Source organism: Epinephelus lanceolatus, chromosome 17, assembly GCF_041903045.1.
Source record: "Epinephelus lanceolatus isolate andai-2023 chromosome 17, ASM4190304v1, whole genome shotgun sequence".
Taxonomy (NCBI): Eukaryota; Metazoa; Chordata; class Actinopteri; order Perciformes; family Serranidae; genus Epinephelus; species Epinephelus lanceolatus.
In genome coordinates, this window is record NC_135750.1 from 20976113 (window position 1) to 20988969 (window position 12857).

The window sequence follows — 12857 nt, forward strand, 5'->3', positions numbered from 1 at the left end:
AATCTGAAAAATGAGCTCCCTATCTTATTTTATGGTCACCTGATCTCTTTCCATTGCTCTTCATCAATGCTCTGACCAGTAAAATACCACACATCGTCTTTATAGACTCCATGTTGTTTTTACATTACTACTTAAAAGCTCATGAACACACCAAAGCCGAAAGGGTGACAGTCCATAGAGCATGTGAATTCACCTTCGAGCTTGGCTAGTGAAGGTCACAACTCGAGTCTAATTTATTCGCTCCTTGTTCGTTCTATGTTAAGACACCTTCCGGATTCATGAGCACTCTGACCTTTGACACGCTGACCCGTACTGAACACTAAAAAGAGTCACATTTTAAAAGGTTTGATCATTCATTTTTGCCCATAACTGCGTCATTCACTTGCAGATATTTCCCAAGACTGGTCAGATGCTTCAGCTTGATGTGCCATTTCAAATGTTTTGCCGGTGTAGCTGACGGTCAGACTTGTTTTTTCAGAGCCGACGCACAGTTGGCATAAAAATGTAAGATTTTTTTTCATTGGAATCTGTGACTTACTGACTTGTTCATAAAAGTGCTTCACATATCTATATGAAATAGCCTCAGTAGTGTCAGTGGCTGAGCTGTCTGCCGGCATCGTGTCGGCATGCCAGGTGCCATAAATCCTTGGGTGCTGTAAAACAAGTGTCATTAACTGTGTGAGAGTAAACAACACCTGTGTTCAAGTTCATAACTGGCAAACTAATGCATTCAGTTCACTGTTTGGCAAACATATGAGCACATTCAATGAATGCACTCTTTTAGGGTGTTCATGCGCAGCACTGAATTGAACCCCGCGGACTGACTGATTAATGAATAATTAGACCAGCCCTATCATTTTATTCCTTCAATTCTTATGTAGTGCTGGATCAGACACTTTTTGGTCCAACAGCCACTTCATTTGAAGCACACTGAGGAAGCTACGCTGCCAGAATATAAGCTATTGTTTCATAACATTGGGCTGTACTTAAATGTTCGGTTTTGTATTCATAAAAAATTGCAGCACACATATTTAAGTGGATTCTGGCAATAAACTACGATCTGATCTAACTGTTTGATTAAATTGTGCTCCAGTAAACAAAAACTTCTCTCATTATTTCTAAAACTTAATATCATCACTTGCATGAATGATGAGCTTCCTGTTGATGCATCTGTTTTTGTGTGTGTGTGTGTGTTTGTGTGTGTGTGTGTATGAGTGTCAGTCTGTATGATTGTGTTAGTCCTGGCAGACTGTGCGCAGACATAGCTGGCGTGGATTATTCCACTTGGCCAGACGGATTTGGGCTTGGCATGACAGACTGAGGATATGTGTCCCCTCTCTGTCCCCCCCGGGAAACTAACACTGATAATTCTATCTGTAAATGGAAGACTTAATCTACTGGCACTCACTAAATAATATGTATCCATGTTTCTCATCCTAAAAATAGTGCAGTGACCAAGTTGAGGCTGTTATTCCTTTCTTCAAAGATTTTCTGATAGGCATATGAGCACTGTGATCACGAAACAGTGAAGCGACTAGTTTTCAAACCCCTTTAGAAGTAAGACACAGATGACTGCTCACCAGGTTCAGGCTGGGACATTGAGGAAAATCACAGAGCAGCTGCAGATGGTGATGACCGTGACTCATTCTCTCTCCCTCTGTCTGCCATCCTCATCCTCAACTAAATCCATCCTCGTTTACCTCTTCCTGCCTCGTTAATGACATTGACAATTATCAGTGGCGTCACCAGAGACATAGAGTGTATTTAATGAGGGATGAGCCTTTAGTGGGGTGCTCCCCCGGGAGAAATGTTTCAAATAAACAGCTGTTAAGTGGCTGCAGCTAATGAGTTTTGCGAGTGGCAACAGGCCTAAAATCAATAAATAATTTAGCTTCATTGTTGCAAAGAAGATTGTTTTTAATTGTAATACATTTAAATTTAAGTAAATGTATTGCATTTTGCTATTGTAAATATTCAAGATGACACATTCAATCATGTTAATTTAAATAATTTAAGAATGATGATAAGACTATTAGTCCTAATTCAAACCTGACTGAAAAGCTATTTACCACATAATGAGTCTCATTCACATGTTTTCAACACATGGATGAGATGCTAAATGCAAATCACATTAGCGACTGCTGTCACCCTGCAAGGACAGTGGTAATTATACTGTATGCACTGTACTACTCCAGTGTTTTGGAGAGACTTTTGAAAATGCTGCTGACACCATTTTAGTATGAAAATTCTTGGGTTGTGTTGTAGTCTGGATGGACAATTATGGAGACCTTTGGAAACAATGACATAGACGCCTATGTTCACCTCCCAACTGAGTTTTATCAGGTTTTAACATAACAACAAGGTCTGCAGATCTTTTCTTCATTTCAGCCTTCTTGCGTGGATTCTCCTTTCCCATCACCACAGCTTCCTCTGGCAATGGATGATGTTCCCTGTGTCACTTTAATACATCAGCGCATTTGCTCTGTGACCAATCCCAATTTTTTTTACATCATCTTGACCGCCTTATGCTCGTGTATTACTTTCAGTAATAGTTCCATCTTATCATCGGTTCAAGCAAAGAAACCTCAGGTTTTATTTTTCACCATCTTCTGTAACCAAGCAACCAACCATAGAGTAGACAATCTGCTTCCTCTTTGCATTGGCACGTGCTTGCCCAGTGGAGCTGAATGATCATGTGATACACTCGTGTGTACAGAGATCGTTTTTGTTTTAAAACACCATTTTAGAATGAAAAAGCATTCGGCCTTAAAATGTGAATGTGGCCTTAGTTTGTAGGGAGGTTAGCACAGCGGCATAGCAGTGCTTTGAGCTTAATGATACCGTCTGCATGCTAACATACTAACAATGGCAGTGCTAACACGCTGATTTTTAGCAGGTATTACCCATAGACTGTAAAAATTATGGATGTAACTACTGGGATGTCATCCATTGGTTTGTGGAATCCCATTTTGAAGCCTTATTTGGAGCCAAGAGTGACCATATTTAGGCGAGAGGCTGAGAAGCCAAGGACACTATTGGCAGACAGCCTGTCTCTCAAAGGGGCCCAGCCTTTATTATGCGTAACTTTAAGCCCTAATCAAATTTAAAAGGGTGAGTTGTATAAAAATTCACCCTTCGTACAGTTGTCATTAAGGGGAAAATTAAGTATAGAGACCAAAACTGTTTTTTTGTACCCAGCTGTAAACAAAGTTGGGCATTATTACATGGGTTTCTATGGGGATTGACTAGACTCTGGAGTCAGCCTCAAGAGGCTAAAAGAACTGCAGTCTTTTGCACTTCTGTGTTAGCTTCATTTTATTACCGTGTTCACCATTTTGGTGTAGTGTATTTTGCAATACAATGAGTACCTACACACACGAAGCACATCTCCCTGTAACTGAATTAGGGCTACAACTACAGGTCTTCCTTTTTGTCAAAAAACTGATCTCTACATGATTATGAAGCAAGAAAAATCATGATTTCACAGCAGACATTTTTAGTTGTCATAGTGTGAAAAGCACAGGTGTTGCTAATAACATTAACAATGGCTCTGTTGCATTCAAGTGTCCCAGTAAGTAACTCATGTCAGTGAGACAGCTTGCAAAATACAGCAACCTGAACTAGATAAGTTAAATGGTATTCAGTCATCATTAATTTCATTATTTACACCTGTGCTTTTTCCCACTGCGACAAATCAAAATGTCTTCTGTGATGTCAATAAAAATTTTATCACTAGAGGCAGCAGACAATTTTTGCACAGGTGTAACTGATAACGACCGTCTGTTCCATTCAAGAGTAGCAATAAGATCCTTAAACTGGAACACACAGATGGAATCCAGTCATCATTTCAGTTGTGTTGGATGAGTCAAACTATTCACTATCTGTTGAAGTGACCTTTTTTTCTCTCTCACTGTCCTAAGCAGCCTTATCCCTCTCTGAAAATATATTGGGAGAATGACAAAAAACAATTCAGTACTACACTCAGTTCTTACTCTTTACTGAGTAAAACCAGCTGCTGGTCAGTAATGGCTCAGAATATTAACTCATTCTTTTTTGTGTCTTAAATTTAACAGCCAGCACATTTCTTTTACTGCCTACTGAGAAAAATCAATGGGAGTTGATCACCAACACTGACAGTTCAGTTTAGCCACTGGTATTGCTACACTCTGATAAAATGTATTTTAAAGATACTTTTGCTTTTAGGTGTCAGTTTTAATCATATTGTGTCTTTGTCTTTATGTGCAGCCACAATCCACACTGCTGTACTGGAGTTTTACTGGTTTCCCCAAAGTGCAGCTCTGTACAGCAGTCTTTGCAGGGTCCCAGTGTCAGCCCTGTTTGTGTGTGTTGTGATTCCTCAAACATGTCCATTATAAATCAGTCAGTAAAGGCAGAATACATGATTTGGGGGAATTACATTACATTTTATTGGGCTAAAAAGCCATTAACTTGGTTGTGACATCATTTGCAGTTAGAAGAAAGTATTATGTCTTATAAATATTGAATGAAAAACCTTGTATGCATGGGCACAACTCTCCAACAGAGCATGTGTAATCGTCACATCTGATGGTTCTAGAGTGTGAATATTTTATTTTCTCTCTCATCAGAGTGTGTGGTGTGTCTGACGCCGTCGGGGTGCCATGGCTCTGGTTCAGGCACTACCTGTGACCGTGACTGACCACCCCAATCCAGGTCTTGACGTCCAGCCGTGCAGGCCGCTGTCATCCCACTCCCCCTCTGGCCCCTGCCCTGGCCCCTGTGGGCCCTGCAGCTCCGGGACAGCCATGGGTTCAGTCAGCAGCCTCATATCAGGCCGGACGTATCAGGAGAGACACTGCCGGGCCGCCAGCGAATTCAACACCAAGTCACGTCGCTCCACGCCGGCTACCAGCTGCTTCCGGCTCCAAGATAACACCCTCCGCAGCGGGAGCTCCCTGGAGCAGCTGCTGGTTATCAGCAACCAGACACTTCCCCAGGCCCAGGTTCTGCCTCCACCGCTACCCACCAAGAGGCAGCCCCGGCCCGGGAACTCTGCTGGGGCAGGCGGTGGAACGGTTGCTGGAGCAGTAGGTGGTGGCACTAATGGGAACTCTGGTTATGTGAGTGATGAGGTGGTGGTTGGAGACTGGAACGACAATGTGGTGGTGGCAGCTGCAAGCCCCTGCAGTGATTCGGAGGACCAAAGGGACAACAGGACTCTGAACGGCAACATTGGAGGGCCTCCTCCCAAACTCATCCCAGTGTCCGGACAGTTAGAGAAGGTAAGACGAGTCGATTGCACAGATAGACTGATAAATCAACCGGGCAGATGTATTTAGCTCATTGCAGGTATAGAATGGTGCAGGGTGATGTGTATCTGTAGGCCAACCCAGAAGTTGACATCACCCTGGTTCCCATGTCAAAAGCCTATGGGACTTTTCTATAAGATTTTGGATCATTGCAGAAAATAAGCTCTGCAGCAGACAAATGTTTAAGATACTATGATGTTCAGCAGGGTAATCCTCACAGACACCACTTATGTGATTTTTGAAGCCTAAATGCAGTCACCAGAAATAAAAAGCTAACGTTAGGCTACAAACAAACTAAGCCATGGTCACATGACCTCAAGGTTGCCACCGCAACGAGGCTGGAAAGCTATGTTGATAAAAATAATACATTATACTTATATAGCGCTTTTCAAGGCACTCAAAGACTCTTCAGTTCAGCATGATGACGTTCTCTAGTCTCATTTGTCTGCTTGTCAGCAACCGCCTTTTTTAAGACATGTAAAAGCTTAAAAATTCTCGAGTGGGATATTTACTGATGTATTTTATGTCGTAGAACAAAACTTGAAAATCTCTGAAGCTTGTGTTAACCACAGACCATATTTCAGGCATCTAACTAAAAACCCACTGACTTTGAGACAAGACACTCAAGGTCCACTTACATTCTTTTCACAGAGCTTTTAACCACATCATAGTCTTCTGAGCAAACTCCATTCAGTTATGCTGTCCTTGAGATGTGATTGAAAGCTCTCAAAAAAGTTTGCAAGTGTTTATTTCTCTCTTAAACTTGAATTTTGGTATCTGCCTCAAACCTCCTACACAGGATGAGCTCTAGAAATGCTATTTGTTTTACCTGATAATAACATTTTGTATGTGACATACATTAGTAGAGTTATAAAGAAACAGCATCTGTAAGCATGACACTGAAGATGACTGTGACCTCTGACCTAAAGATATTTATAGGAAAACGTCTTCTTTAATTACAGCTCAAGATTACATTAAATACTATAGCACGGACTTTTTTCTCCTCTCTCCCTGGAATACACACTGTACTCCTGAAACACTGAAGCAGATGTGAGTGTTTCTGCAGCGTGTGCTGACATGTTTTACAGCAGATTACCTCAGCTGTCTAATTGGCTATTTATTTCCATCGATCCAGAGGGAAGCTTAATCACCGGCCTGACAGGCTCAGATGGATCGTTTGACAGCTACTCACCTTGCAGACACATCATGATCAATGTCACAGCTCGCTTACATTCACTGACGTATTTAGTGAACCCTGAGGAAGATCATTAAGAAAAATGCTTACAGAACATGCGATGAGCTTCCACCCCCCTCTGTCTTTGTCTAGCCTCTTCCTCCACTCTTCTCCCTCCTCTCTGTTTCTCTGCCCTTTAATCAGATTTCCTCTGTCCTCTTCTTCTCTTCCCTGTCTCTCTATATCTTAGATGATAGGAAAAATCATTAAGAAAATTGCTTAACGAAGGCCATGAATATCAATTAAACCAAATTAAACTAATCAGAGCCTGGAGGGGTGACCTGCCAGCATATCACTCACCCCTCTCTAATGAGTTTTATTCAGCCGTTGCTAATTAGCCCAGCTTAGCCTTTATCAATCACTAATGCTGTTTTTTTTCCATAATTATGTACTTTCAGAACATGGAGAAAGTGCTGATCCGTCCAACAGCGTTCAAACCCGTCGTTCCCAAGAATCGTCACTCGGTGCAGTACTTGTCACCACGGCCAGCGGGCAGCAGTCTGTCAGAGAGCCAGGCTAGCCTCAACCTCCTGTTGCCCCTCGGGGGACCCAGCAGCTCCAGCGGCACGACCGGCATCGGAGGGAGCAGCAGTTCTAGCTCTGATGGGAAACGCAACTCCTACAGCGGAGGTCGCAATGCTCGGAGCAGCCAGTCCTGCTCCATGTCAGATTCAGGAAGGAACTCCCTCTCCAGCCTCCCTACTCACAGCAGCACAGGCTACAGTCTGGCCCCCAGTGAGGGCTCCAGCTCCGGGTCTGGCTCCGGGGGCCAGCTGGAGCCCGTGCAAAGCCTGGGCCGAAACACTTCAGGTGGTACTGGGAGCCACGGCCACAGTAACTCAGACAGTGGACGTTCCTCATCCAGCAAGAGCACAGGCTCTGGGTCTCTAAGTGGGCGCGGGCAGCCCCTGTCGGACAGTGGGTCCTGTGGCCACTCGCCGCCACCGGTGGAGGGCTATGAGGCGGTTGTGAGGGAGCTTGAGGAGAAGCTGAGGGAACGAGACCTGGAGCTCCAGCAGCTCCGGGAAAATCTGGATGAGAATGAAGCTGCAATCTGCCAGGTGACACATAGACACTAATGCCATCACACACTGGACAAACCCTCCTTCAAAATACCAAATAAACTACGGTACTTGATATGATGTAGTGCTGTTTTCATGCGCTCCTCTGATGGCCCTGTTTACCAAGTTTGGAAGTATTTGTTCTGACTTTGGTATGTTCAAGTCATAATGTGGAAACAACATGGAAACTACAAAGAACATATGTTGTACTTTATTGCTCAAAGCGTTTAAAAAACATGTTGATAGCTGTTGCTGCACCATTGAATTTCCTGAAACTACTAAAATATTGCTTTACCTGACTTGTTATCAGGGTTAACAACTTTTCTAACTAATTTAAGTCACTCTACATGTACAGCAACTAATGGTCACAACCTGATACCAGATGATACACTGACCTCTCGCCCATGTATTTCGCTCTGAAAGGTGTATGAGGAGAAGCAGCGTCGCTGTGAAAGAGAGATGGAGGAGCTGAGACAGAGCTGTGCAACAAAGATGAAGCAGGCTTCTCAGAAGGCCCAGAGGGCACAGCAGGTGCTACAGTTACAGGTATGCTAAGTATTTTAAACCTTTTAAAACATGTAGAGATGTTAAAATTGTTACTTTGCTCATCTTGTACTGAAGTTGTGAGTCTGGAGATTCTTTCTGTGAGTGTGCATGTTTTATTCTAGGATTAAAATATGTCTCAGTATGTATGGCAGTTGTATAATGTGGGTTTCTGTGCCGTCAGGTATTCCAACTACAGCAAGAGAAAAAGAAGCTGCAGGAGGACTTCTCCTCTCTGCTACAGGACAGAGAGACATTGGAAAGGAGGTGTGCCACCATCCAGAGGGAGCAGACCCAGCTGGGACCACGTCTGGAAGAGACAAAGTGGGAGGTGAGTGAGAGTCTGACACTGGAGATGTGTTAGGTCAGGGTGATTAAAGCAATAGCATCCCTCTTTGAGTCTGACAGGAGATCTTCACTTTGACCCACTAACAAAAGCAAAACATGCCCCCAAAAGAAAGATGTCAGAGTCAGAGGTCTGCCATGAGGAGCAATTGTTCTGTATTTTCAGCACCGTCACTCCTCTCTCTAACTCCCTTTCCAATCCTTCAGGTGTGTCAGAAGTCAGGAGAGATCTCCCTCCTGAAGCAGCAGCTGAAGGAGATCCAGTCGGAGCTCAGCCAGAAGGCTGGGGACATCGTGGTGCTGAAGGCCCAGCTGAGAGAAGCCCGTTCTGAACTGCAAGCCAGCCAGGCTCGATCCCAGGAGGCCGGGGTGGCCCTGCGGACGCGATCTCTAGAGCTAGAGGTCTGCGAGAACGAACTCCAGAGGCGCAAGAGCGAAGCTGAGCTGCTCCGGGAGAAAGTGGGCCGCTTGGAAGAGGAGTCATCCCGCCTCCGGGACACTCTGTCCAATCACAACGGACACTCTTTACCTGGGAATCTAACCATGAAGGGGCAATGCATGAGCCTCTCCATCCAACAGGGTAGAGGTGTGGTGGGGAGGGGCGGTCCCAGTCCGTCTTTGTACCGGGATGCAGAGGAGACTCATCTGGTCTGGGGAGGAGAGAGTGATGAAGCCAAGGCTCAGAGGCAGAATGCAGAAGCAGTGGCGGGACTCAGACAACAGGTACAAATCAGTTACTGCACCTTTTCCAGGCACTAGTAATGACAATCTCTACGTTTCACAGGAAAATATTACTCTTTTTACTCCACTACATTTATTGCACACATTTCTGACAACATTTCTTCTGTCTCCTTTTCTCAGGTGGACAGGCTGAAGGCTGAACTCATGTATGAGAGACGGACTAGTGAGGAGCAACTGTCACGGTTTGAGGATGAGAGGAGGGTGTGGCAGGAGGAGAAGGAAAAGGTAAAAAGGAGGAAGGAGAAGTTTTTCTCTAACTTCTTGATGATGGACTTTTAATCTCTGTTATTTACATTCAGTGTCATACATGTCCAGATTGATAGGGCTAATAAACAAATTTTAAAGTCCACTCAGATCCTCCTGCTGATTGACTAACTCAGTATACTTCCCTCCACCCAGGTAATCCGCTACCAAAAGCAACTGCAGCAGAACTACATCCAGATGTACCGTCGAAACCGGGACCTTGAGCGAGTGATGAGGGAGCTGAGTCTGGAGCTGGAGAACAGGGACATGGAGGACTATGAGGTTCACAGTGGCAGCAACGACATCCACTTTGAGGAAATCACCGCCACTGAGATCTAAAAACACACACACACACACACACTTCCAGTAATATGTGCACAGAAACATGGAAACACAACTCCCAAAAGACTCTGAGGATGTAAACCAGACATTGAACTCCGGGCCAAATACTGCACTATCCTCAACATGGCTTTACCTGGACCACTGAGCGAGCACTCAACCACTTGTCACTGTCAAAAAAAGGGAGATCTCCCAAAGGTGCATCCTAACTTCCTGCTAACAGACAAGTACTAAAAGTGTCCCCTCCGGCACTTTTAATGGGTTTTATTCCACTACAAAGCCAGCACAAAGACTTCTTTCCTTCTGTGGGAGCAAAAGCAGCGAAGAAAGTGTTTTTATCTCAAACCACGTTCAAATCAGGGTATCGAAAATCGTCGGGAACTTCAAGCAAAAAATGTTGCGACAGGCACAGCGGTCTGGTCAAAGTACAGTCACACCTTTCTCGGTAGCACACAAGGTTAAACCCCCGGCCACCAGCATGCATGTAATGATGCATCATGACAGCAGTCCCATTAATGATGATCTCATCACCCGTCCAAACAACAGCTGCACCAGTCCTCCAAGTAACTGCTGAAGGGAAAAAATCACCAAATATTACAACATCTGCTGTTTGTATTTTATGGTGTTCAGAGGATCAGCAGTTCGTTACATTTCACAAATGATAAAAGGATAAGAATATTTTTATTTCTGTGCTCCTCAGCAGATTTGAAAAAGAATGTAAAGTGACTGTTATCACTCCAGAGAAACGCAGTATAAAAGGTCATCACCGACAATGAAAGAATCTGCTCACCAAGGGAAATATGGTTTCATTTTGCATCACTTTTCTGCGCTCTTTTGTTCAGGATACAACCGTCATTCTTGTGAAGCTTTTCATGAAACTTCAACAGACCAATTTGGACATCCTCATGTGGACATCCTTGTCTGAGGACACCAAAACCACCCGTTTAAAGGACACTGCTCACAGTCATGTTGCTGCATTTGACCTATGTGTCAACTCGTTCAGACAGAGCAGCAAGCTCTGACATAGACATTTACATTTCACAGTTATGTAGCAGTAGGAAGCAGACTGTAGCATGGGAGGTATCACCAGGATGCTGCTGATTCTCCTCTCCCTCTTTCTATTTCTGCCTTTGTCTCCATGTCTGCTCTCTCTCTCTCTCTTTCCATCTCTGCTTCTTACTCAACTATTTTTATAACAGGCGGCAGTCGGTATCAGGAAACTAAAAATGGAGCATATTCTTTCAGTTTGGTCGTGACGTCACTGAGAGATTTAAGGCATGCTTATTCAGACTTTCCGTTTATTCTCCCTCATTCCCATTAGTGCTCTTTATTTAGCTTTTGGCAGCCCATAGCCAAGTAACACTTTTAAAGTCTTCCCAGTCTCCCCTAGACTATAATCTTCACTGACTGCTATACAGGTAGCAAGACTGGCATGTCTGCATGTCTTTGTTATATCAGATTTCAGAAGAAGCTGGTGAAGGTAGCGGTGAGATGAGAATTTGCAGATGCAGTAGCTCCAATGCTGAATGTCCTCAAGGCGGGTCGGCTGTCAGAGCCCAGAATATTAAGCAGCGAGGAGCATGTTAACATTTGAAGCTGTTTTCTCCCAGTATATGCAGGGCTGTGTGTAACACTGAGCATGGCGGGTTTCACGGGAGAAAAGTAATGGACTGAGAACTTTTATTTTACAAAGAGTCTATATCAAGTAATAATAGTTAAATGGAAATCTATATAATGGAGGAGATGTTGTATATTTTTTTATATATAGCACCTGAAGATATTTTGTTGTAGTACTGATATAAGTGTGGGTTTAATATACAAAGTATAAAGACATCTATATATATAAATATCACATACCAGTATTTCAAATGATGGATCAGTTATAAATGGAGGCGGCAGCATAGAAAGAGTGCACCTAATACTGTAATGCATGAAAATATGTTTACATTATATAATCTGTGTGACACAAACATACACTCTAATGACCAAACTTTGCAGCTGATAAACACAGTCGGGAGCTTTTATTTTAGGCTCTGTTTTGACCTGTTGTCTCTCCATCTTGATTGATCTTTCATTTGATCATCAGTATCATAATATCACACCGATTCATGTCTTCGTCGTCGGGTTTCGTGCACGTTGTTAGTTTTTAAAAGCATGAGAGGGGCCATTTTTCAGTGACTTCTTCGTTTAGTTGAGGTCGGAGCTGAAGCAAAAGTGTTACGTTTCCTATACTTGGAAATTCAATCGAACCCCTTTCAGAGAATTTGATCAGTGTATTTGATCAGTCTATATTTTGCATGACATTACCACATTCATTGTGGTTTGAGAGATTTTGTACAATATTAAAGGTCTGCTAACTTGTGAACAAAAAGCCATGGGAAGTGACTGAATGGATCATGTTGGGTTCGTCCAACCATATTTAATTTGTCAACCAGATGTAGACTGTTAACTCACTCACCACAGGTGCAGCACAGGTACAGATTAACAACAACCACAGGTGATGCAAACAGAACTGAAAAGGACTGTGCGCATCCTGGACTTCTGTTTTTTTCCCCCCAGACATCTCAGTTCTCCTCAGTGTTGCATAACCGTTTTCTGTGTAAATATGTAAAACACTATATAGTATAACAGAGTGACATTGTCTTTTATTTAGACAAAATATCTATTTCAAATGTAGCCACTGTGACTAGACCAAAGCAACGTAACACATTTTCTTTTTTGTGGCATTCTTCTCGTACTTTTGTGTGCATTTTTTTATGTTTACTTAAGTTGTGTCATCAGTAATTCATAAAGTATGTAGTTGTCCATGTATATTTTTATGTGTACATTTCTTGTACAAATGACTGTGTTTTTAATTAAAGAACAAGTTGTCACACCTTAAAGTTGCTGTTGATTTGACTGCTTTTTTTAACGGAGACACATCAATTGCGAGAGTCACAAATGTTCCTAAAATGATAGGCAGATTGGTCCAGTAGTATGCGAGATTAGCTGTGGACAGACACAAAGATACACACACTCACACACATTTGTCCAAACGCCTGATCCCCTCCACCTGGTGGACAT

The 12857-nt window shown here is 43.2% G+C and overlaps 1 protein-coding gene across 2 annotated transcripts in view; it reads left to right on the forward strand.

Moving 5' to 3' along the window:
- lzts2a (leucine zipper, putative tumor suppressor 2a) overlaps nt 1-12676 on the forward strand; it is a 55433-nt gene extending 42757 nt beyond the window's left edge. For both annotated transcript variants that reach the window (XM_033613567.2, XM_033613568.2), the window contains 7 exons: nt 4608-5261; nt 6921-7583; nt 8007-8129; nt 8311-8457; nt 8679-9194; nt 9333-9437; nt 9612-12676. In XM_033613567.2, coding sequence (XP_033469458.1) covers nt 4641-5261; nt 6921-7583; nt 8007-8129; nt 8311-8457; nt 8679-9194; nt 9333-9437; nt 9612-9794 — 2358 coding nt within the window. In that variant the 5' untranslated portion in view covers nt 4608-4640 and the 3' untranslated portion in view covers nt 9795-12676. The remainder of the gene's footprint in view (nt 1-4607; nt 5262-6920; nt 7584-8006; nt 8130-8310; nt 8458-8678; nt 9195-9332; nt 9438-9611) is intronic.
- Nucleotides 12677-12857: the final 181 nt, after the last annotated feature.